Genomic DNA, 24110 nt, shown 5'->3' with positions numbered 1-24110 from the left:
ATTACTATTCCCAAAGGTTATATCACAAAACTTCAGGCCTTAATCAATAAACACATCTGGGGGAAATTTAAACCTAGAGTCAAAGGAATTATCCTTAATAAATCACTTAAAACAGGAGGCCTTAATGTCCCTTCTATTAAACATTACTATGCATCCTCCATACTTGACCAAATGAGATATCTAATCAAAAATGACACCTCAAAAAAATGGGTTTCATTGGAAAATAATATAATGGGCAACTTTGACTTAAACTTGCGTCTCTCGGCAACAGCAGCCTTTGGTATAAAGAATACTACCCCACTATCAACCCTAAAAGCAATTCACAACATTTGGTATTCCATTGCCAGAACAGAAAAATTAGTTACCACCTCAGTACTTACTTTCCCTCTGAAAATTTGTGAATTGGCAATACCAGACCTCAAGATTGATAATTGGATCTCCATGGGCATCACTGATATTGGTCAACTAAAGAAAAATGATGTCCTTGTTGACTTCGCTTACTTACATAAAGAGTTCAACATTCCCAATGCAGATTTTTATAAATATCTAAGAATAAGACACTTACTACAATCCCCAAGGATTTTTCACTTCATCTCAAATAATCACTCTTTATCAGAGTGGATTAATATGTCACATAGATTAGATAAAGGTATTACTAAAGGATATCAACTTTTGAAAGAATCAAATATAAACCCCTTACAGCATATCTTAGATATGTGGAATGAAGACCTGGGTATAGCCCTCTCAGACGCAGAATGGAATGAAGCTTTTACCTCTGTCTCTAAACTCTCTAAGTGCTCAGATCACTTGGAAGGAGCAAGAAAAATAATGTACAGATGGTATAGAACTCCTGTCTACTTGAATAAAATTTTTCCTGAGATTTCCCCCGCTTGTTGGAGGTGTGGTCACGTTTCTGGTTCATATCTTCATATGTGGTGGAACTGCCCAACAGTAAGATGTCTATGGAATACAGTCTTTAAATACATTTCAACTCTAGCATGCCACACTATAGAGCCACTTCCTAAAATGGCTCTCCTATCGGTAGGCCTTATAGATCTTCCTTATCATTATAGGACCATTGCTAGTCATTTAATATTTGTTACCCGCTTAAAAATTGCAGCTTGTTGGAAATCTGGTTCCTTACCTAACATTAATAGAATTTTTAGAACACTAGATAATAATTGCTTATATGAGGGCCTATGGGCATCGGCTAGGAATTCTAAGACTGTATTCCTAAAAAATTGGGAAGTTTGGCTGGACGACGCTAAATGCAACATCCCCCTCAATGCATTCATTAGACTGTAAAACTATCTATTATACCAGTATACTTGCTCGCATCTATGTACCTGTTTATCCTAATTTACTCATAATATTATGCTAATTGCTTTATGATGTGTAATTCTATACTGCATTATCAGCTTCTATAAGTGCCTTAATTATTCATGTACTATAACTTTTTACATGTGACTGAATGCATTCATTTGTAACCTACTGTTGAAAATGTTAATAAAAACTATTGTTCAAAAAAAAAAAAAAAAAGGCTTAGAAGTTTAGAAGCAAATGTTGACATTATTCCAATTTCTGAAAATTTCCAAAACCCACTTTTTAACCCCTTAAGGACTCAGCCCTATCTGACCAGTGTCACTTTAAGTGCTGATAACTTTAAAACGCATTTACTTACCCAGGCCGTTCGGAGATAGTTTTTTCGTCACATATTGTACTTCATGACACTGCTAAAATTGGGTCAAAAAGTAAATTTTTTTGCATAAAAAAATACCAAATTTACCAAAAATTTAGAAAAATTAGCAAATTTCAAAGTTTCAGTTTCTCTACTTCTGTAATACATGGTAATACCCCCAAAAATTGTGATGCTTTACATTCCCTATATGTCTACTTCATGTTTGTATCATTTTGGGAATGATATTTTATTTTTTGGGGATGTTGCATAGCTTAGAAGTTTAGAAGCAAATTTTGAAATTTCTCAGAAATTTTCCAAATCCCAGTTTTTATGGACCAGTTCAGGTCTGAAGTCACTTTGTGAGGCTTACGTAATAGAAAACATCCAAAAATGACCCCATTCTAGAAACTACACCCCTCAAGGTATTCAAAACTGATTTTACAAACTTTAATCCTTTAGGTCTTCCACAAGACTTCATGGCAAATGGACATACAATTTAAGAATTTCGATTTTTGGGAAAATTTTCCAATATAATCAATTTTTTTCAGGAAAAAAGCAAGGGTTAACTGCCAAACAAAACTCAATATGGGTTGCCCTGATTCTGTAGTTTGCAGAAACACCCCACATGTGGTCGTAAACTACTGTTTGGCCAAACGGGAGGACATAGAAGGAGGGGAATGCCATATGGGTTTTGGAAGGCAGATTTTGCAGGACTGGTTTTGTTTATACCATGTCCATTTCAAGCCCCTAGAAAATCAATTCCAACAAAGTGACTCCATCTAAGAAAGTACACCCCTCAAGGTATTCAAAACTTGGTTTACAAACTTTGTTAACCCTTTATGTGTTCCACAAGAGTTAATGACAGATGGAGAAACAATTTTGGATTTTCTATTTTTTGGAAAATTTTCCATTTTAACCCTTAGTTTATTACTGGAAAAAATTGGTTAACAGCCAAACAAAACTCAATTTGGGTTGCCCTGATTCTGTCGTTTGCAGAAACACCCCATGTGTGGTCGTAAACTACTATTTGGCTAAACGGCAGGACATAGAAGAAGGGGAACGCCATATGGTTTTTGGAAGGCAGATTTTGCTGGACTGGTTTATTTACACCATGTACCCTTTCAAGCCCCCTGATGCACCCCTAGAGTAGAAACTCCATAAAGTGACCCCATCTAGGAAACTACGCGATAAGGCCTCATGCACACGGCCGTTATGTGCATCCGTGGCCGTTGTGCCGTTTTCCGTTTTTTTTTCGCGGACCCATTGACTTTCAATGGGTCCGTGGAAAAATCGCAAAATGCACCGTTTGGCAGCCGCATCCATGAGCCGTGTTTCCTGGCCGTGAAAAAAAATATGACCTGTCCTATTTTTTTCACGGCCAACGGTTCACGGACCCATTCAAGTCAATGGGTCCGTGAAAGAACACGGATGCACACAAGATTGGCATCCGTGTCCGTGATCCGTGGCCGTAGGTTAGTTTTTATACAGACGGATCCGAAGATCCGTCTGCATAAAAGCTTTTTCAGAGATGAGTTTTCACTTCGTGAAAACTCAAATCCGACAGTATATTCTAACACAGAGGCGTTTCCATGGTGATGGGGATGCTTCAGGTTAGAATATACTAACAGAACTGTGTACATGACTGCCCCCTGCTGCCTGGCAGGTGCTGCCAGGCAGCAGGGGGCAGCCCCCCCCCTGTAGTTAACACATTGGTGGCCAGTGCGGCCGGCCCCCCCCTCCCCTGTAGTTAACACATTGGTGGCCAGTGCGGCCACTCCACTCCCCTTTAGTTAACTCATTGGTGGCCAGTGGGCCCCCCCCCTGTAGTTAACTCATTGGTGGCCAGTGCGGCCGGCCCCCCTCCCTCCCCTGTAGTTAACTCGTTGGTGGGCAGTGGGCCCCCCCCTCCCTTCCCATGTAGTCAACTCGTTGGTGGCCAGTGGGCCTTCTCCCCTCCCTCCCCCTCCTAATTAAAATCTCCCCCCTATCATTGGTGGCAGCGGAGTGTACCGATCGGAGTCCCAGTTTAATCGCTGGGGCTCCGATCGGTAACCATGGCAACCAGGACGCTACTGCAGTCCCAGTTGCCATGGTTACTTAGCAATTTGTAGAACCATGATACTTACCTGCGAGCTGCGATCTCTGCGTCCGGCCGGGAGCTCCTCCTACTGGTAAGTGACAGGTCTGTGCGGGAGCTCCTCCTACTGGTAAGTGACAGGTCATTTTCTGCGATCGCCGATACGGGGGGTCACATGACCCTCCCTGGCGTTGTGACAGGATGCCGGCTGAATGATTTCAGCCGGCATCCTGTTTGGATTAATCCCCGCCGCGCCGCAATCGAGATTTAAACTTAGGAGGTACCGGTACGCCCTAAGTACTTAAGGGGTTAAGGACCAGTTCAGGTCTGAAGTCACTTTGTGAGGCTTACGTAATAGAAACCACCAAAAAATGACCACATTTTAGAAACTACACCCCTCAAGATATTCAAAACTGATTTTACAAATTTTGTTAACCCTTTAGGTGTTCCGCAAGAATTAATTGAAAATGGATATAACATTTCAGAATTTTTTTTTTGGGCAGATTTTTCATTTTAATCATTTTTTCCCGCTAACAAAGCAAGGATTAACAACCAAACTAAACTGAATATTTATGGCCCCGATTCTGTAGTTTACAGAAACACACCATATGTAGTCATAAACTTCTGTATGGCCACACGGCAGGGTGCAGAAGGAAAGGAACGCCATATGGTTTTTGGAAGGCAGATTTTGATGGACTGGTTTTTTGACACTATGTCCCATTTGAAGCCACCCTGATGCACCCCCTAGAGTAGAAACTCCAAAAAAGTTACCCCATTTTAGAAACTAGACCCCTCGGTGTATTCAAAACTGATTTTACAAGCTTTTTTTAACCCTTCCATAAGAATTAATTGAAAATGGATATGAGATTTCAGAATTTAACTTTTTTTGGCAGATTTTCCATTTTAATCATTTTTTTCTGCTAACAAAGCAAGGGTTAACAGACAAACAAAACTCATTATTTATTGCCCTGATTCTATAGTTTACAGAAACACCCCATATGTGGTCGGAAACTGCTATACAGGCACACGGCAGAAGGAAAGGAACGTCATATGGTTTTTGTAGGGCAGATTTCACTGGGATAATTTTAAGTTGCCATGTCACATTCGAAGACCCCCTTATGCACCCCTAGAGTAGAAACTCCAAAAAGGTGACCCCATTTTGTAAACTACGGGATAAGGTGGCAGTTTTGTTGGTACTATTTTAGGGTATAGATGATTTTCGGTTGCTCTATATTATACTTTTTGTGAGGCAAGGTAACAAAAAAATAGCTGTTTTGGCACTGTTTTTATTTTTTGTTTACAGTGTTCATCTTACAGGTTAGATCATGAGCTATTTTTATACAGCAGGTTGTTACGGACGCAACAATACCAAATATGACTACTTTTTGTTTGTTGTTTGTTTCAGTTTTACATAATAAAGCATTTTTGAAAAAAATGTTTTTTTTTGTCTCCATATTCTGAAAGCCATATTTTTTTTTTTATTTTTTAGGCGACTGTCTTATTTAGGGACTCATTTTTTTTCGGTATGAGATGAGGGTTTGATTGCCACTATTTCAGGGTGCGTATGACTTTTTGATCGCTTGCTATTACACTTTTTGTGATGTAAAGTGACGAAATGACTTTTCGATACCATTTTTATTAGATTTTTTTTTACGGCGTTAACCTGAGGGGTTAAATCATGTGATATTTTTATAGAGCAGGTCGTTACGGACACAGCAAAACTTAATATGTATACTTTTTTATTTAAGTTTTATACACTAATATAATTTTTTTAACAAAAAAAATCATCTTTTAGTGTCTCCATAGTCTGAGAGCCATATTTTTTTTTTTTTTTTGAGCGATTGTCTTAGTCAGGGTATCGTTTTTGCGGGATGAGATGACGGTTTGATTGGTACAATTTTAGGGTGCATATGACTTTTTGATTGCTCGGTGTTGCACTTTTAGTGATGTAAGGTGACAAAAATTGCTTTTTTGACACAGTTTTTATTTTTTATGGTGTCTATCGGATAGGGTGGATCATGTGATTTATTTATAGAGCCGATCATTAGCGGCAATACCTAATATGTGTGTTTTATCTTTTTTTCAATTTTTTATTATAAAATCTGTGGAAAGGGGCGTTTTTTCTTCTTTTTTTAACTTGAAACTTTTTTTTTTTTTATTGAAAACACTTTTTTTTTATTTTATTTAATTTCTGTCCCACAACTTTTCGGGGTCTGATCCCCTCTGCAATGCATTACAATACATCTGTATTGTAATGCATTGCCTGTTAGTGTATTACACATATGCGATGTTCAGTCCACCCCCTATTCGTCATCATTGAGTAAACTTTGACCCTGTACCTCACAGTCAGCAGACACATTCCAGCCAATCAGCATCATACCCTCCCTCCCAGACCCTCCCACCTCCTGGACAGCATCCATTTTAGATTAATTCAGAAGCTGCATTCTTAGTGAGAGGAGGGACAGTGTAGCTGCTGCTGATTTAATAGGGAAATCGATAGCTAGGCTAGTGTATTCAGTGTCCACTACAGTCCTGAAAGACTCATCTGATCTCTGCTGTAAGGACAGCACCCCAAAAAGCCCTTTTTAGGGCTAGAACATCAGTCTGCTTTTTTTTTTTTTTTCCTGTGTAATCTAATTGCAGTTTCCTGCCAGCGTGTGTGTCAGGCTCACAGCGTATACTGTGCCCACTTGCCCAGTGCAACCACTCATATCTGGTGTCACAATAGCTTGCATTTTTTTAAAAAAACTAACTTTTTTGACTGTAATATAATAGCAGTCAGTTGCCTGCACGCGCGTGTGTGTGTTTCATGCCCTGTAAGTGCATAGTGTCACCAGCGCAACTCATATCTGGTGTCACAGTAGATTACATTTTTAAAAAAACAACACTTTTGAATGTGAAATAATAGCAGTCAGTTGCCTGCACGTGTGTGTGTTTCGTGCCCTGCAAGTGCATAGTGTCACCAGCGCAACTCAAATCTTGTGTCACAGTAGATTACATTTAAAAAAAAACAATTTTTGACTGTAAATAAATAGCAGTCAGTTGCCTGCACGTGTGTGTATGTTTAAAGCCCTGCAAGTGCATAGTGTCACTAGCGCAACTCATATCTGGTGTCACAGTAGATTACATTTAAAAAACAACAATTTTGACAGTGAATAAATAGCAGTCAGTTGCCTGCACATGTGTGTGTGTTTAAGGCCCTGCAAGTGCATAGTGTCACTAGCGCAACTCATATCTGGTGTCACAGTAGATTACATTTAAAAAACAACAATTTTGACAGTGAATAAATAGCAGTCAGTTGCCTGCACATGTGTGTGTGTTTAAGGCCCTGCAAGTGCATAGTGTCACCAGTGCAACTCATATCTGGTGTCACACTAGCTTGCACGCATGGTACAACTAAACTAATCTAAAAAAAAAATTACAGAGGTAGGCCACCCCGCAGGGGCCGTCGTGGTGCTGTGATTCCCTTTGGCCCTAGAATAATGCCCAGTGTTCAGAGGCCACGTACCCTGAACTCGAAAAGTTCTGAGGACATAGTTGACTAGCTAACACAGGACACCCAATCTTCTACCGCTTCCGCTCGGAACCTTGACGCACCATCCTCCTCCAGCTCAGCTTCAGGCGCCTCTCAAGTTACCACTCGCCTGCCTGCCGCCACCACCAACACTAGCACCACAGCTGCTTCACTTGATCTGTCAGAGGAGTTATTTACACATCAGTTGGAAGAAATGAGTGATGCACAACCATTATTGCCAGAGGATGCAGATAACAGGGATATGTCTCAGTCAGGCAGCATTACACACATGGACGTACGGTGTGATGATGATGTTGTACCCGCTGCTGCTTCCTTTGCTGAGTTGTCAGATACAAGTGAAGCAGTTGATGATGACGATGTGTCCGTGGATGTCACGTGGGTGCCCGCTCGAAGAGAAGAAGAACAGGGGGAAAGTTCAGATGGGGAGACAGAGAGGAGGAGGAGACGAGTTGAAAGCAGGTGGAGGTCGTCGCAAGGAGCTAGTGGCACAGTCAGACAACATGCATCGGCACCCGGGATCAGCCAGAAAGCATGCCAATCGACGCATGCTGTTGCTACCACCAGAATTACGTCATTGCAGAGATCAGCAGTGTGGCATTTTTTTTGTGTGTCTGCCTCTGACACCAGCGATGCCATTTGCAATCTGTGCCAAAAGAAACTGAGTCGTGGGAAGTCCAACACCCACCTAGGTACAACTGCTTCGCGAAGGCACATGATCTCAAATCACAAACGCCTATGGGATCAACACATGAGTACAAGCAGCACACAAACTCAAAGCCACCATCCTCCTCCTGGTCCAGCATCTTCAGCCACGTCAACCACTGCTGTCCTCCTTGCCCCCTCTCAACCATCCGCCACTCCGTCTCTCGCCTTGAGCAGTTCCTGCTCATCTGCCCACAGTCAGGTGTCTGTCAAGGACATGTTTGAGCGTAAGAAGCCAATGTCACAAAGTCACCCCTTTGCCCGGCGTCTGACAGCTGGCTTGTCGGAACTCTTAGCCCGCCAGCTTTTACCATACAAGCTGGTGGAGTCTGAGGCCTTCCAAAGATTTGTAGCTATTGGGACACCGCAGTGGAAGGTACCCGGCCGAAATTTCTTTGCACAAAAGGCAATCCCCAACCTGTACTGGATTGTGCAAAAGGAAGTGGTGGCATGTCTGGCACACAGTGTTGGGACAAGGGTCCATCTGACCACTGATACCTGGTCTGCAAAGCACGGTCAGGGCAGTTATATCACCTACACTGCGCATTGGGTAAACCTGCTGACGGCTGCCAAGCATGGAATGCGTGGCTCTGCAGAGGAGTTGGTGACACCGCCACGACTTGCAGGCAGGCCTGCTGCCACCTCCTCTACTCCTCCTACTCCATCCTCTTCGCTAACCTCCTCGGCTGAGTCCTCTTCTGCTGCTGCATCTTGCTCCACATCAACTGCACCCCCCCCCAGCTCCCCAGGGGCTATTCCACATCCCGGATACGACAGTGTCACGCCGTCTTGGGGTTGACTTGCCTGAAAGCAGAGAGTCACACCAGACCAGCACTCCTGTCCGCCCTGAACGCACAGGTGGATCCACACCAACTGGAGATCGGCAAAATGGTGTGTGACAACGGAAGCAATTTGTTGGCGGCATTGAATTTGGGAAAGTTGACACATGTGCCGTGCATGGCACATGTGTTGAATCTGATTGTACAACGCTTTGTGCATAAGTACCCAGGCTTATAGGACACGAGGTGTGTGGCCATTTCAGGCATTCCTACATGGCCATGGCGCACTTTTCAGATATCCAGCGGCGAAACAACATGCCAGTGAGGCGCTTGATTTGCGACAGCCCGACACGTTTGAATTCAACACTCCTAATGTTCGACCGCCTGCTCCAACAAGAAAAAGCCGTCAACGAGTATTTGTATGACCGGGGTGCTAGGACAGCCTCTGCGGAGCTGGGAATTTTTTTGCCACGTTACTGGATGCTCATGCGCAATGCCTGTAGGCTCATGCGTCCTTTTGAGGAGGTGACAAACCTAGTCAGTCGCACTGAAGGCACCATCAGCGACATCATCCCATTTGTTTTCTTCCTGGAGCGTGCCCTGCGAAGAGTGCTGGATCAGGCTGTAGATGAGCGTGAAGAGGAAGAGGAAGAGTTGTGGTCACCATCACCACCAGAAACAGCCTTATCAGCATCGCTTGCTGGACCTGCGGCAACGCTGGAAGAGGAGTCAGAGGAGGAATGTGGCTTTGAGGAGGAGGAAGACCAACCACAGCAGGCATCCCAGGGTGCTCGTTGTCACCTATCTGGTACCCGTGGTGTTGTACGTGGCTGGGGGGAAAAACAGACCTTCAGTGAGGACGAGGAATGGGACATGAGTAGCTCGGCATCCAACCTTGTGCAAATGGGGTCTTTCATGCTGTCATGCCTGTTGAGGGACCCTCGTATAAAAAGGCTGAAGGAGAACGACCTGTACTGGGTGGCCACGCTACTAGACCCCGGGTATAAGCAGAAAGTGCCTGAAATGTTACCGAATTACCGGAAGTTGGAAAGGATGCAGCAGTTCCAAAAAAAATTATAAAGTATGCTTTACACAGCGTGTAAGGGTGATGTCACAGCACAACGGGAATCTAACAGGGGAAGAGGTGAAAGTAATCCTCCTCCTACCACAACCACGCCGGCAAGGACAGGACGCTTTACAGACGTGTTGTTGATGGAGGACATGCGGAGCTTATTAAGTCCTGCGCATCGCCACAGCCCTTCGGGGTCCACCCTCAGAGAACGACTCGACCGACAGGTAGCAGACTACCTCGCCTTAACTGCAGATATCGACACTCTGAGGAGCGATGAACCCCTTGACTACTGGGTGTGCAGGCTTGACCTGTGGTCTGAGCTATCCCAATTTGCGATAGAACTTCTGGCCTGCCCCACTTCAAGTGTCCTGTCAGAAAGGACCTTCAGTGCAGCAGGAGGTATTGTCACTGAGAAGAGAAGTTGCCTAGGTCAAAAAAGTCTAGATTACCTCACCTTTATTAGGATGAATGAGGCATGGATCCCGAAGGGACTGACAGTGGGCGATACATTTGACTAAAAAAGGCCTGATGAGATGAGCTGCCTTGGGCTAAAAATGGTCCAAACGCTGCTGTATTTTATCTCTGCATGCCGGATGACTTGCGTGACTTATCCGCCACCAACTAGGGTTCAAGCCGCAATGTTTTAGTGCACTTTCTGCCTGGAAAACAGCAGCGGCTGCAATACTACCTAATTTTTTAGGCATGTGTACATGCCTAATTTTTCTAGCCTCTGGTGCTGCACTGTGGCTGCAAAAACAAAACGGCACATACATGATCGTTACCTTGTTGTGGTGAAGGGGCTTGCGTATTACAATGAAGCGATCACCTCTATGAGTGTGTTGGCAATGGCAATGTTGGCACACCCCAGATGATAAGGTCGTTGCTTCAATGGGAACAGACCAAAAGCGATCGGCTGGATAATTTTGCATAGAAAAAACATTAATTTTCTTTGTGATCATCTAAGGTGATCATTAAAGCCTACTAGGCCAACAATGGGCCCACACTGCAGAATCATTGTTTTCTGGGTCACTTAACTGTCACTGAACTACCTCAGCACGACCATAGGCTTTGAAAAACTCCCGCAAAATCGCCTGCAATCTCCCAAACGTGCGCACGAGCACAGTCATCACTACACCAAGATTGACACATAGAGGAATAAAATTTATGTCATGAGTGTGTCAACTATTGACAACTCCTTGCGGTTGTCTAAAATCTATTCCATACACGTCCCCTGATAGGGGACGTAACAGGGATTAAACTGATAGGAATAGTACTACTTAACACACCACTCATATCTGGTGGCACAGTACATTGCACGGCGCACACGCAATGCCCCAAATTGGAAGTAGGAGGACCAACCTTGCATCTTTTTCCATCTCCCGGTTCCTAAAATCTATTCCATACACGTCCCCTGATAGGGGACGTAACAGGGATTAAACTGATAGGAATAGTACTACTTAAATACACCACTCATATCTGGTGGCACAGTACATTGCACGGCGCACGCGCAGTGCCCCAAATTGGAAGTAAGACAATCGACCAACCATCTTTTTCCATCTCCCGGTTCCTAAAATCTATTCCATACACCGGGCCCTGATAGGGGACGTAACAGGGATTAAACTGATAGGAATAGTACTACTTAACACACCACTCATATAGGGTGGCACAGTACATTGCACGGCGCACGTGCAGTGCCCCAAATTGGAAGTTGCGGGACTTAGATTCTGCTTCGCAAATGACCATGACACCTGAGGGGTTAAATGTACGAGTATTGCCTTTAGGTTTCTGCTCTATATAACAGCAGGCACCCGGTGGCAACAGCACCTGCTCAGCTTCTGAAAGGTGTCCATATTTAAACCCCTTTATTTCTGCTGTACATGTATGGCGGAGGTCCTGAACGGGTTAAAATACTGTGTTCCCCTTTATTTTTAGCCCTCTGCAGGGATTTACATCCCCTAGATAGAAAGTCTTCAGGAGGGTTAAAAAGCAGAGTGAAGACACGCCTGAACTACACTAACAAGCAGAACTGTACCTTTCAGGGCAAGCTGAACCTGGAATGGAGGCAGTAGCTGGTCGCTGGTCAAGGCAGCAGATTTAGGGCTTATTCACATGACCATATAGTCGCCGTGTCTATAGGACATGTCCTATGTTTTGTGGTGTAGTAGCACGGACTCGAAAGCCCACAGAATCAATCAATAACAGAGACTTTAGCAAGAGAAGGAGTAACTGGAGGGCCATTGCTGCAACCTAGCTAATGCTTGAATACCTGGGACGATTTGCACTGTGTACAGATAACTCTTGAATTTACTACAACTCTTACTGTGCATACAGTAAAGAGAGACTCTTGTTAAGTTTCATCTCTCCTTGTCTCTTTCATGCTGGCCGTTGAATCTCCTACACGTGCCCTGCCTAGTATCCACATCGACATTTACACCGTCTGGCAGGGTGCAAAAATCTACAGGGAGTGCCCTGAGGGAACACAGCTTGTCCCTCCTTCACTATACCAACCCCAGAGAGCAATGGACTGAGGAATTACATTGTGACACATCATCCTCAGGGTCACTACCACTCCCACCCTCCGTAGTCCCCCCTCCCCCCTCAAATCAATTTAAAGTGACATTACTTTCTAATAAAGAGATTTAAACAATTTTTAAAAGAAGCAGTCAAGGGCAGATCCAGTAACTAACAGGTGATGTATTCAGGGATATAAGGTGTTCAGTTACCTTTTCTTCTCCATTTGGTCCAGACCATTACATGCAGACGTCTATACAGAACACAAATCAGCCCCCAAAGGTTTACAGATGCCAGATTAGACTCCAAATTTATAGATGCCAAATCAGCCCTCCATATCAATCCCCAAATTTATGCAGCCCCCAAATTTATACAGAACCCAGATCAGACTCCAAGTTTAAACAGACCATAGATCAGCTCACAAATGTATGCAAAAAACAAATTTATACAGACCTTATATGAGACCCCAAGTTTAAGCAGACCCCAGATTAGACCCCAAATTTATACAGACCTCAGATCCCTATAACACGGACTCCTTGGTTCCCTAAATGCAGACCTCAGCGCAGACCAGAAAAAAAACTCAACTCTCTTCTCCGATGGGCACCACTTCTCTTCATGCAGCATTGTCTTGGCGCCCGCACTACACTATGACTTGATGTTGCACAATGTCAGGTCATAGTGCACTCCTACACACAGTATATCCGGACGCTGTTCGCTGCCAGGACCTAGTGACGCGAGGACATCTGGAGAAGAAGACCAAGGAGCGGTGAGCAATGCTAGCACTTGGACTTGGAGCGCCATATTCACAACTATGTGGACTTTGCATACTAATGAGAGCTTCAGTGCCTATTAGTTAATTGCGCTCCCCTTGGGTAGCAAGGTTGGGCCCACTCACGGTTTAGCCCTATGTCATAGCTTTCAGCTGAATCTGCATCCCAGGGAAACAATACTTGCCTGGGGATCAGGATGTGCCCAGGTAAACTTCCTTCTCTAGGTCCAGTTGCAGTTGTACCCCGTGTGACTGCAACCCCTGAATGCCAGTGTTGTAGTGGTCCCTTGCTGCTGTCACGTGCCTTGCTTACTGACATCATGCTGATGCTTCAGTGTTTGCACATCATCACTTACAGAATCTAAACTTGGACCTGCAGGGACCACAAAAGCATTGACTCTGGAGCGGTTAGGAGATTTAAGAGTTTATTACTGTGCTGTTTTGTTTTATTTCATTATATTTGCTTATGCATAATTTTTTTTTATCTCTGTCAACTCTCTTAAGATTTCTGTTTTATATTAAAGGAACATACTGTCACCAAAGAGAGGTGGAAGCAATTACTGAAGGTGATGAGGACAACACTGGATGCTGCTGTTTCCAAACTGGTCATTTGCCACACGTTCTGTCATGTAATGCTGCTTTCAATCTGAGATGGCTAACATGGGAAATAACACGAAGCCAATACATTCTTGAAGGTTATAGTGTAATATATAGTAATGCATCAAGTCTTTTCCAGGTGTTTGACCTTCGCAAAATCCTCATCAAATATTTTGTAAAGGTATGTACTATTATAAACATTATTTGTAATGGCATATATTGAGGGGATTAAGGGAGGTCCTTTACGAACAAATATACCACACTTTTTGGTTTATATGTGTCGCAGATTGCAGCGCAAAAGTTAATTACATCACAATCTGCAACTTTTTCCCCTTTTCCGATGCTCACGCTAGGTCTAAAAAAGGGGGCGGTGAAAAGGGTGAGCCAGTATCCCCATCCCATTTGTCATTTTCTACACCTGTTTTAGATGTAGAAAATTATCTAAATCTATGCCAGCAATCATAGAAAAAAAGGGGGGGCTGGATGCACAGTCACAAATAAGCAGCGGAACCCGTATCCAGGAGTAGGTTCAGTCTCCTTAAAACAGTCAAATCCACAAGTAGTTGCAGTGACCGAGCTGGTACCAGCAAGGAAGACAAGAAAAATATCAATATAAGTATGGTGACGTCAACATCAAAACATAAGGAGTGTAAAATAAAAGGGAATCTGTCATGTGAAACAGCGGGGGTAATCTACTTGTTAGAGTGCCCCTGCAAGACACAGTATATAGGTCGTACTCTAAGAAAATTAAAAACCTGCATTGCTGAACATGTACGAAACATTAAGAAGGGTCTGGAGACCCACAGTGTTAATGCACATTTCAAAAAAGTGCACCAGAAAAATCTGAGCGGTTTAAGATTCTGTGCCGTTGAACTGGTGCGGAGACATTGGAGAGGGGGAGACCCTGTTAAACAGATAAACAAAAGAGAAGCAGAGTGGATATATGAGATGGGCACCCTCCTACCACACGGCCTCAACATAGAATGGGATATGAAGGCAGCTTGCATGTCATAATCGCAGGCTGCACTGTTTGCGCAAACTCTGTCATATTTTAACCTTTTTGTATTGCCCATGCGAAGCGCATGTGGATAATGTTTGCAATTTGTTGTTTTTTATCTGATATTGTGTATGATTGTTTTTTGTATTATGGATGTTTTTAGTGTTGTTGTATTTAATGCATGTCACCCGCCCTCCGGACAAAAGGGAAGCTGGGTGTTGCCCTACAGCAATTTAGGAAGGATATTTAACACAGAGTCTGAGGGAATTCAGTTCCTCAACCCCTGACGAAGCCTAAGGCGAAACCCGGGTCGGGTGTGATTTTATGAAATGCCTTTTATCACATGGACTTTGTAAGTACAATAAATTGGATACTTACTTTTACCACTTGGGTATTGCGCTATGTGTCTCTTTGTCTTGTGAAGGAATTGGTGCTGTACATTGAAGTACTGCAGGAGACTTCCATAGGAGTGGATTTATAACAGCTGCCTGCTGGAGCGTGTGTTGAAGTCTGCATTGTGTCTATTATTGCTGGTATCAGCGCGGTCCCTGCAACTACTTGTGGATATGCCAGCAAGCAAGCTGGTGAACATTTGGACAAGTGTAAAATCCTTCTAAGTTATGTAGAGGCCGGTGCCCAGTCTTGTGTACGGATGTAGCAAAGTTAACACACATGCTTTATGATACGTGTTATCTAAACTAAATGCGTTAAGCCAGGCATGCTCAACCTGCGGCCCTCCAGCTGTTGTAAAACTACATCTCCCAAAATGCCCTGCTGTAGGCTGTTCAGGCATGCTGGGAGTTGTAGTTTTGCAACAGCTAGAGGGCCGCAGGTTGAGCATGCCTGCATTAAGCAATTGCTTTTCAATGGCTTTTGTTTTAAGAAAACCTGATGAGTTAAGAAATTTGAGTTAAGAGTGTGTGTGTGTTACCCCTGCTACATCTGTATATACACTATATAAACAAAAGCATTGGGACACGGATACCTACACATATTACACTTACAGGACCCCATGCACAGCTAAAATAACTTATTTTTCCATAAACAGCATGTGTGAGGTCAAACATTGATGTAGGAAGTGAAGATCTGGCTCACAATCCTTGTTCTCTTGTATCCCAAGGTGTTTGATGAGGTTGAGGACAGGGCTCTGTGCAGCTCAGTCAAATTCTTCCACACCAAACCCAACCATGCCTTTATGAATCTTTTTTTGTGCACTGGGGATTTCCCTTCACCGGAATGAAAGTGCCTAGGCCAACCCCATAGCAATATGTCTCCTCCTGGCACAATGCAGTCAGGCACATAACATTCACCAGTCATTGAACAAGCCCAAACTCATCCATCAAACTGCCAGACACCAAAGCATTTTTGACACTTGATAAACCACGTTTCCATTACTACAGTGTCCAGTCCAAACTTTGCACTATTCCATCTGATATTTGGCATTGTGGTTGGTGATGTAAGGCTTGCATGCAGTTTCTTATTCATGGAAACCCATGTCATGAAGCTCCTGGCACAGTTTTAGTGCTAATGTTAATGCCAGAAGAGGTTTGGAACTTTACAGTTAATGAGTCGGCAGAGCATTGACAAAATTTATGCACTATGCTCCCCAGCACTCAGCGACCATGCTCCATAACTTTACGTGGTATGCCACTTTGTGAAATATCTAGGAGGAAAGAAATATCACAATCTCACTTGTTGCAACAGTGGCACCTTATAACAGTATCATTTGCAAATTCAGTGATGTTTTTAGACTGACCCATTCTTTTACAAATCGTTGTAAAGGCAGACTGCATGAGTACATGCTTGATTTTATACACCTCCGATAAGAAAAATAGTACACTGCTACACGTAGTCTATAAAAAAATATCATCTTTATTGAAAGTACATAAGATTAAAAGATAGAAACTCCCTTGCTGGCATAGATTTAGATCATTTTCTACACCTAAAACAGGTGCCACTTCCTGACTACGCCCCCCCCCCCCCGTTTTTAGACTTGGTGTGAGCGAAGAAAAGTCGCAGATTCGGCCACAAATCCCATTTGCAACTGAATCTGTGGCAGATACACGCCAAATATTGGTGTATATCTAATACATTATCCCTATACTACTATATAGAGACATAGAAGAAGCCACAGTACCAATTAGTGTTTACATAGCCAATTTGGTCGCGTTTTTAGCTCTACTAGGAAAGTACAGAGGTAGCAGGATTAACACACAAACTTTTAACTCAAATTTCTTAATTCATCACGTTATCTTGAAACAAAAGCCATTGAAAAGCAATTGAAGGTGCTTGTTGAACGCATTTAGTTTAGATAACATGTCTCATAAAGCATGTGTGTTAACTCTACTACATCTGTAACTTAACTTTTCTAGACAGTTGAATAAAAATCTCAAAATGTATGGGTCGATCCAGCACCAATGCAGTTAAAACTTACTTAACCCCTTAAGGACACAGCCTTTTTTCACCTTAAGGACCAGGCCATTTTTTGCAAATCTGACCAGTGTCACTTTAAGTGGTGATAACTTTAAAACGCTTTGACTTATCCAGGCCATTCCGAGATTGTTTTTTCGTCTCATATTGTACTTCATGACACTGGTAAAATGAAGTAAAAAAAATTATTTTTTTTGCATAAAAAAATACCTCATTTACCAAAAATTTGGAAAAATTTGCAAATTTCAAAGTTTCAGTTTCTCTACTTCTGTAATACATAGTAATACCCCCAAAAATTGTGATGACTTTACATTCCTCATATGTCTACTTCATGTTTGAATTATTTTGGGAATGATATTTTATTTTTTGGGGATGTTACAAGGCTTAGAAGTTTAGACGCAAATCTTAAAATTTTTCAGAAATTAACAAAAAAAACAATTTTTAGGGACCACTACAGCTCTGAAGTCACTTTGCGAGGCTTACATAATAGAAACCACCCAAAAATGACCCCATTATATAAACTACACCCCTCAAGGTATTCAAAAATGATTTTACAAACTTCGTTAACCCTTTAGGTGTTGCACAAGAGTTTTGGCAAATGGGGATGAAATTTGAGAATTTCATTTTTTTTGCCTAATTTTCCATTTTAACCCATTTTTTCCACTAACAAAGCAAGGGTTAACAGCCAAACAAGACTGTATATTTATTGCCCTGACTATGCCGTTTGCAGAAACACCCCATATGTGGCCGTAAACTACTGTACGGCCACACAGCGGGGCGTAGAGTGAAAGGTGCGCCTTTTTTTTTTTTTTTGGAAGGCAGATTTTGCTGGACTGGTTTATTTACACCATGTCCCATTTGAAGCCCCCCTGATGCACCCCTAGAGTAGAAACTCCAAAAAAGTGACCCCATTTTAGAAACTACAGGATAGGGTGGCAGTTTTGTTGGTACTAGTTTAGGGTACATATGATTTTTGGTTGCTCTATATTACACTTTTTGTGCGGCAATGTAACAAGAAATAGCTTTTTTGGCACCGTTTTTTTTTTAATCAGTGATAAATGTGTTTTTTGATTTTTACATTTTCTTTCACTTTTTTTTCACTTATTTTTTTACCCAGACCCACTTGGTTCTTGAAGATCCAGTGGGTCTGATGTCTGTATAATACAGTACAGTACACTATATAGTGTTTTGTACTGTATTTTACTTACACTTTGTCTGAACAGATCTATGCCTTTAGCACAGATCTGTTCAGCACCACGGACAGCAGGATGCCTGAGAAGGCGTCCTGTTGCCATGGGAACCTTCACCGTCTGCTCAGTTGTGGCCACAACTGCGCAGACGGGGAAGGGTAAGGAGGGGAGCTCCCTCCCTCTGTCACCCCATCCTGTATGGGGGCTGCAAAGGCACAGCAGCCCCCCGATGGGAGAGGGAGGGAGCTCCCGACTGTTAACCTCTGCTTTTCCATACCGCGGTCCGTGATCGGAACAACACATGACGTACCGGTACGTCATGTGTCCTTAAGGACTCGGGAAACATGACGTACCGGTACGTCATGTGTCCTTAAGGGGTTAAAGGGAAGGCATCATAAGGAATTTACCTATTTTTTAAATCACATATTTATGTTTAACATATTTTAAATAGTTATTTTTAATGTTCCATGTCAATATCTTTATTTAATTAAAAAACAAACAAACATAAAATCCTGTAGTTTTTGCATTGGCCGCTAAGCCTAATAATAGGGCCAATTCCTGGTGTGTACAGATTCCTTTACTGCAGTTACCTGCTTATCTGTCATTCTAATCCTGCCTGTAATGATATCACCTCTGTCTATAGATAAGACAGGATCCACCATTCACAATAAGTGATTGTCAAATCTTATCTATTCTTTCCGTGTACAATGACTGGTCAAAGAACTATAAAGCTCTCTCATTTAAGTCAATATGGTCAGCCCTAGACCATTGTGTGCTGTAAATCCATTTTCTTAATGTTTTCTTTAAATGCTGTTGAAAACAGCCCAGGCAAGATGGCTGCCCTCATACAGTTGCAAGAAAAAGTATGTGAACCCTTTGGAATGATATGAATTTCTGCACAAATTGGTCATAAAATGTGATCTGATCTTCATCTAAGTCACAACAATAGACATCACAGTCTGCTTAAACTAATAACACACAAAGAATTAAATGTTACCATGTTTTTATTGAACACACCATGTAAACATTCACAGTGCAGGTGGAAAAAGTATGTGAACCCTTGGATTTAATAACTGGTTGAACCTCCTTTGGCAGCAATAACTTCAACCAACGTTTCCTGTAGTTGCAGATCAGACGTGCACAACGGTCAGGACTCCGTAATACTTGACCATTACTCTATACAGAACTGTTTCAGTTCAGCAATATTCTTGGGATGTCTGGTGTGAATCGCTTTCTTGAGGTCATGCCACAGCATCTCAATCAGGTTAAGGTCAGGACTCTGACTGGGCCACTCCAGAAGGCGTATTTTCTTCTGTTTAAGCCATTCTGTTGTTGATTTACTTCTATGCTTTGGGTTGTTGTCCTGTTGCAACACCCATCTTCTGTTGAGTTTCAGCTGGTGGACAGATGGCCTTAAAGGGTTTCTGTCACCCCATTAAACCGTTTTTTTTTTTTCTTTACTAATAATCCCTACACTACTTGCTGGTAGCAGCCGCATCCTCCGATCGTAATGACGCCCCCTCCGCTTGTTGATTGACAGGGCCAGGGAACGGAATCGTTCTGTGCTGGCCCTGCCTGTTTTCATTCAATATCTGGCGCCTGCGCCGTGGCCGTACCTATCTTCAATCTGCGCAGGCGCACTGAGAGGCGGCCACTCACTCGGCCGCTCCATCTTCAATGCGCCTGCGCCGGGTGTAGATGTGACGTCATCGGCGCAGGCGCATTGAGGATGGAGCGGCCGAGTGAGTGGCCGCCTCTCAGTGTGCCTGCGCAGATTGAAGATAGGTACGGCCGCGGCGCAGGCGCCAGATATTGAATGAAAACAGGCAGGGCCAGCACAGAACGATTCCGTTCCCTGGCCCTGTCAATCAACAAGCGGAGGGGGCGTCATTACGATCGGAGGATGCGGCTGCTACCAGCAAGTAGCCGCCCTACTTGCTGGTAGCAAGGTAATTTACATATTATAAAAATCAATTTTTAGCAAATTCTACTGAACGAAAATCATTAATTAGCTTATGTATGCTGAGATCACAGTGTAGGGATTATTAGTAAAGAAAAAAAAAAAAACGGTTTAATGGGGAGACAGAAACCTTTTAAGTTCTCCTGCAAAATGTATTGATAAACTTGGGAATTCATTTTTCCTTCGCTGATAGCAATCCGTCCAGTCCCTGACACAGCAAAGCAGCCCCAAACCATGATGCCCCCACCACCATACTTCACAGTTGGGATGAGGTTTTGATGTTGGTGTGCTGTGTCTCTATTTCTCCACACATAGTGTTGTGTGTTTCTTCCAAACAACTCAACTTTGGCTTCATCTGTCTACAGAATATTTTGCCAGTACTGCTGTGGAACATCCAGGTGCTCTTGTGCAAACTGTAAACATGCAGCAATGTTTTTTTTGGACAGCAGTGGCTTCCTCTGTGATATCCTCCCATGAAATCCATTCTTGTTTAGTGTTTTACGTATCGTAGATTCGCTAACAGGGATGTTATCATATGTCAGAGACTTTTGTAAGTCTTTAGCTGACACTCTAGGATTCTTCTTCACCTCATTGATCAGTTTGCGCTGTACTCTTGCAGTCATCTTTACAGGACGGCCACTCCTAGGGAGAGTAGCAGCAGTGCTGAACTTTCTCCATTTATAGACGATTTGTCTTACCGTGGACTGATGAACAGCAAGGCTTTTGGAGATACTTTTATAACCCTTTCCAGCTTTATGCAAGTTAACAATTTTTAATCGTAGGTCTTCTGAGAGCTATTTTGTGCGAGCCATCATTCACATCAGGCAATGCTTCTTGTGAAAAGCAAACCCAATACTAGTGTGTGTTTTTTATAGGGCAGGGCAGCTGTAACCAACATCTCCAATCTCATCTCATTGATTAGACTCCAGTTGGCTGACACCTCACTCCAATTAGCTCTTGGAGATGTCATTAAGCTAGGGGTTCACATACTTTTCCCACCTGCACTGTGAATGTTTACATCGTGTGTTCAATAAAAACATGGTAAGATTTAATTCTTTGTGTGTTATTAGTTTAAGCAGACTTTGATTGTCTATTGTTGTTACTTAGATGAAGATCAGATCACATTTTATGACCAACTTGTGCAGAAATCTATATAATTCCAAAGGGTTCACATACTTTTTCTTGCAACTGTAGGAAAAATAATAAACAAATCTGCAATCAGATAATAAAAACACATTAGAAATAAGGATATTTGTTGCTATCTGGTTTTAACCAGCAGAGAAAATATTTGGTGACACATTTACTTTAAATTAAAAACCCCATAAAATTCCTTCACTTGATAGTCACTTACTTATGTGTTTTGTGCAGATAGTGTTTAATATTAGCTTAAAATGAAGTTAGAAAATGTACAATTTAAAAACCAATCGAGTGGATTCAAATGAAACACATGACCAGGACATGGCTGTCCCACACCGTGGTGCAAACATAATGAACATAATTGTTACAACTGATGTATAGCCTTAATTCATAGTACAAACCGGATTCCAAAAAAGTTGGGACACTAAACAATTTGTGAATAAAAACTGAATGCAATGATGTGGAGATGACCACATTCTGCATCAATCACAACATCATGGCTGCGTAGGAGAAGGATCCGGGTACTGAAATGGCCAGTCTGCAGTCCAGATCTTTCACCTATAGAGAACATTTGGCGCATCATAAAGAGGAAGGTGCAACAAAGAAGGCCCAAGACGATTGAACAGTTAGAGGCCTGTATTAGACAAGAATGGGAGAGCATTCCTATTTCTAAACTTGAGAAACTGGTCTCCTCGGTCCCCAGACGTCTGTTGAGTGTTGTAAGAAGAAGGGGAGATGCCACACAGTTGTGAAAATGACCTTGTCCCAACTTTTTGGGGATTTGTTGACACCATGAAATTCTGATTCAACATATTTTCCCCTTAAAATGGTACATTTTCTCAGTTTAAACTTTTGTTCCGTGATTTATGTTCTATTCTGAATAAAATATTAGAAGTTGGCACCTCCACATCATTGCTTTCAGTTTTTATTCACGATTTGTATAGTGTCCCAACTTTTTTGGAATCCGGTTTGTATATCCTCAGGGTGTTACAGGACAGGGCTTTAGTCATAAGGGACCTGGCAGTGGTGAGATAAACCGTTAATCCATCACTAGCTGGTCGAGCCTGGGCACTGGTGATGGTACGCGGTCTGCTTGTGGAGAGACCTGCAAAAAGAGAAGAGCCAATAGCCCTGTATGGAAACCTGCGTAAAGACCATTGATAACATACTGTACCCAGTCTGCATGTGGATGGGACCCTAACAGGATAAGACAACATCCCTGTACAGACTAAAAGCTAAGACAAACTCTGGTATGCTGAGTTTCTATTCAACCTCACGTCCTTAGATTTGAGGACCACCGAGACCTCCCCACAGACTATGGTCTTGTTGTATGGCACCTCATGGGCTGTTATGAGTAAGGACGCTAAGTTCAAGTCCTTGCCGTCAATTATTTCCTGTTGAATGTTGGCTGGAACGAAAACGAACGGTGCGATAGGGGGTACAGAACCTGACCCACCAGCAACACTAGCCTGTAGGCTAGAAGAACCTGTCGGACTTTGGCACACCAAACGGGCAGCTGTATCGCCTGCCTCGACCGACTCTAGCCTGGCCTGAAAGTTCAACAATGATGGCTCCATGGAGTTGATGGCCGCGTGCAGTTGCGTAAGCGAGGTCTGAAGAGTGTCCATGGACACCACCTGCGGATTTTGGACCTCCAGAACTGAAGACGGAAGACGAAACAGTTCCACCTTCCTTGCAGAAGCTGGAAATGGAATGCCTCTTTTGGATAACTCCATGACCTTAATGATGGTGTGGAGTCTCTTGCGGAACGTGACACCACGCTCCCACGGGATGATGATGTATCGCCCATCAATGATTCTTGAGACATCCTACTAAAACACAACATGATTAATGCAGAAGATGAATACCCAACACCAGTTTGTGCCATTCACTAGTATCACTAGTATCACGGACCACCGATGTGCCAAGAACCACCGTACCAGCACACGAGATGCCGTCCAGCATGCGGAGCACCCCTTCACCGAAGTGACTGAATATGGGAAGATGTGTACATAGCAGAATAGAATGTGACCTAAGTAGCCTTGCAAGCCCCGAACGAGTGTAGACTGAGACATGAGAGTGGACGAGGCACACAGTGTAGGACCGTATCCTGTGGTCGTGACAGGACTTAATGTGTCTGTAGACATCACAGACGTATCGAATTGATACCTGTAGTCGTGACAGGACTTATTGTGTCTGTAGATATGACAGACGTATCAAATTAATGCCTGTAGTCGCCTGTAGTCATGACAGGACTTAAGTTTTTTTTTTTTTTTTTATCGAGTCTGTGGCCGTGACAGGCTAGAGCCTAACCAAGGATATAATAGACACGTGAGAGACCTGTCCGACAAACAGATTTGCCATAACCAACTTTGTAAGTGGAATGTGAGTACGCACCCACAATGCTACTGTACCTGGCAACTGATACCTTGCTGATGAAATGACTGAACGTAGCTGAACATGTTAAAAACGGAATATTAGCAACTGTACCAACCCCCTAGTCCTAAATCTACTCACGTGATGCACAATAGCTTACTTTGACCCTGATGCTAAATGTGTCTACTAAGAATAAATGCGTCTGCTGTTACGAAGCCGTGCATCGGGTAGATAGAAGGAGCCACGAACCTATGGACGCATATATGAAAGAAAAACCTGTAGACAATTGACCCAATAATT

At 42.9% G+C, this 24110-nt stretch overlaps 1 protein-coding gene across 1 annotated transcript in view; it reads left to right on the top strand.

Moving 5' to 3' along the window:
- Positions 1-24110, top strand: part of LOC120999265 (pecanex-like protein 2) — a 535756-nt gene that overhangs the window by 254233 nt on the left and 257413 nt on the right. Inside the window, exon 9 of the mRNA XM_040430137.1 lies at positions 13648-13901. Within this exon, the coding sequence (XP_040286071.1) occupies positions 13648-13901 (254 nt within the window). The remainder of the gene's footprint in view (positions 1-13647; positions 13902-24110) is intronic.

The sequence above is a fragment of the Bufo bufo genome, chromosome 4 (genome assembly GCF_905171765.1).
Source record: "Bufo bufo chromosome 4, aBufBuf1.1, whole genome shotgun sequence".
Classification (NCBI taxonomy): Eukaryota; Metazoa; Chordata; class Amphibia; order Anura; family Bufonidae; genus Bufo; species Bufo bufo.
The sequence above is the reverse complement of the archived record's forward strand: the minus strand, read 5'-3'. Positions and strand labels throughout refer to the sequence as shown.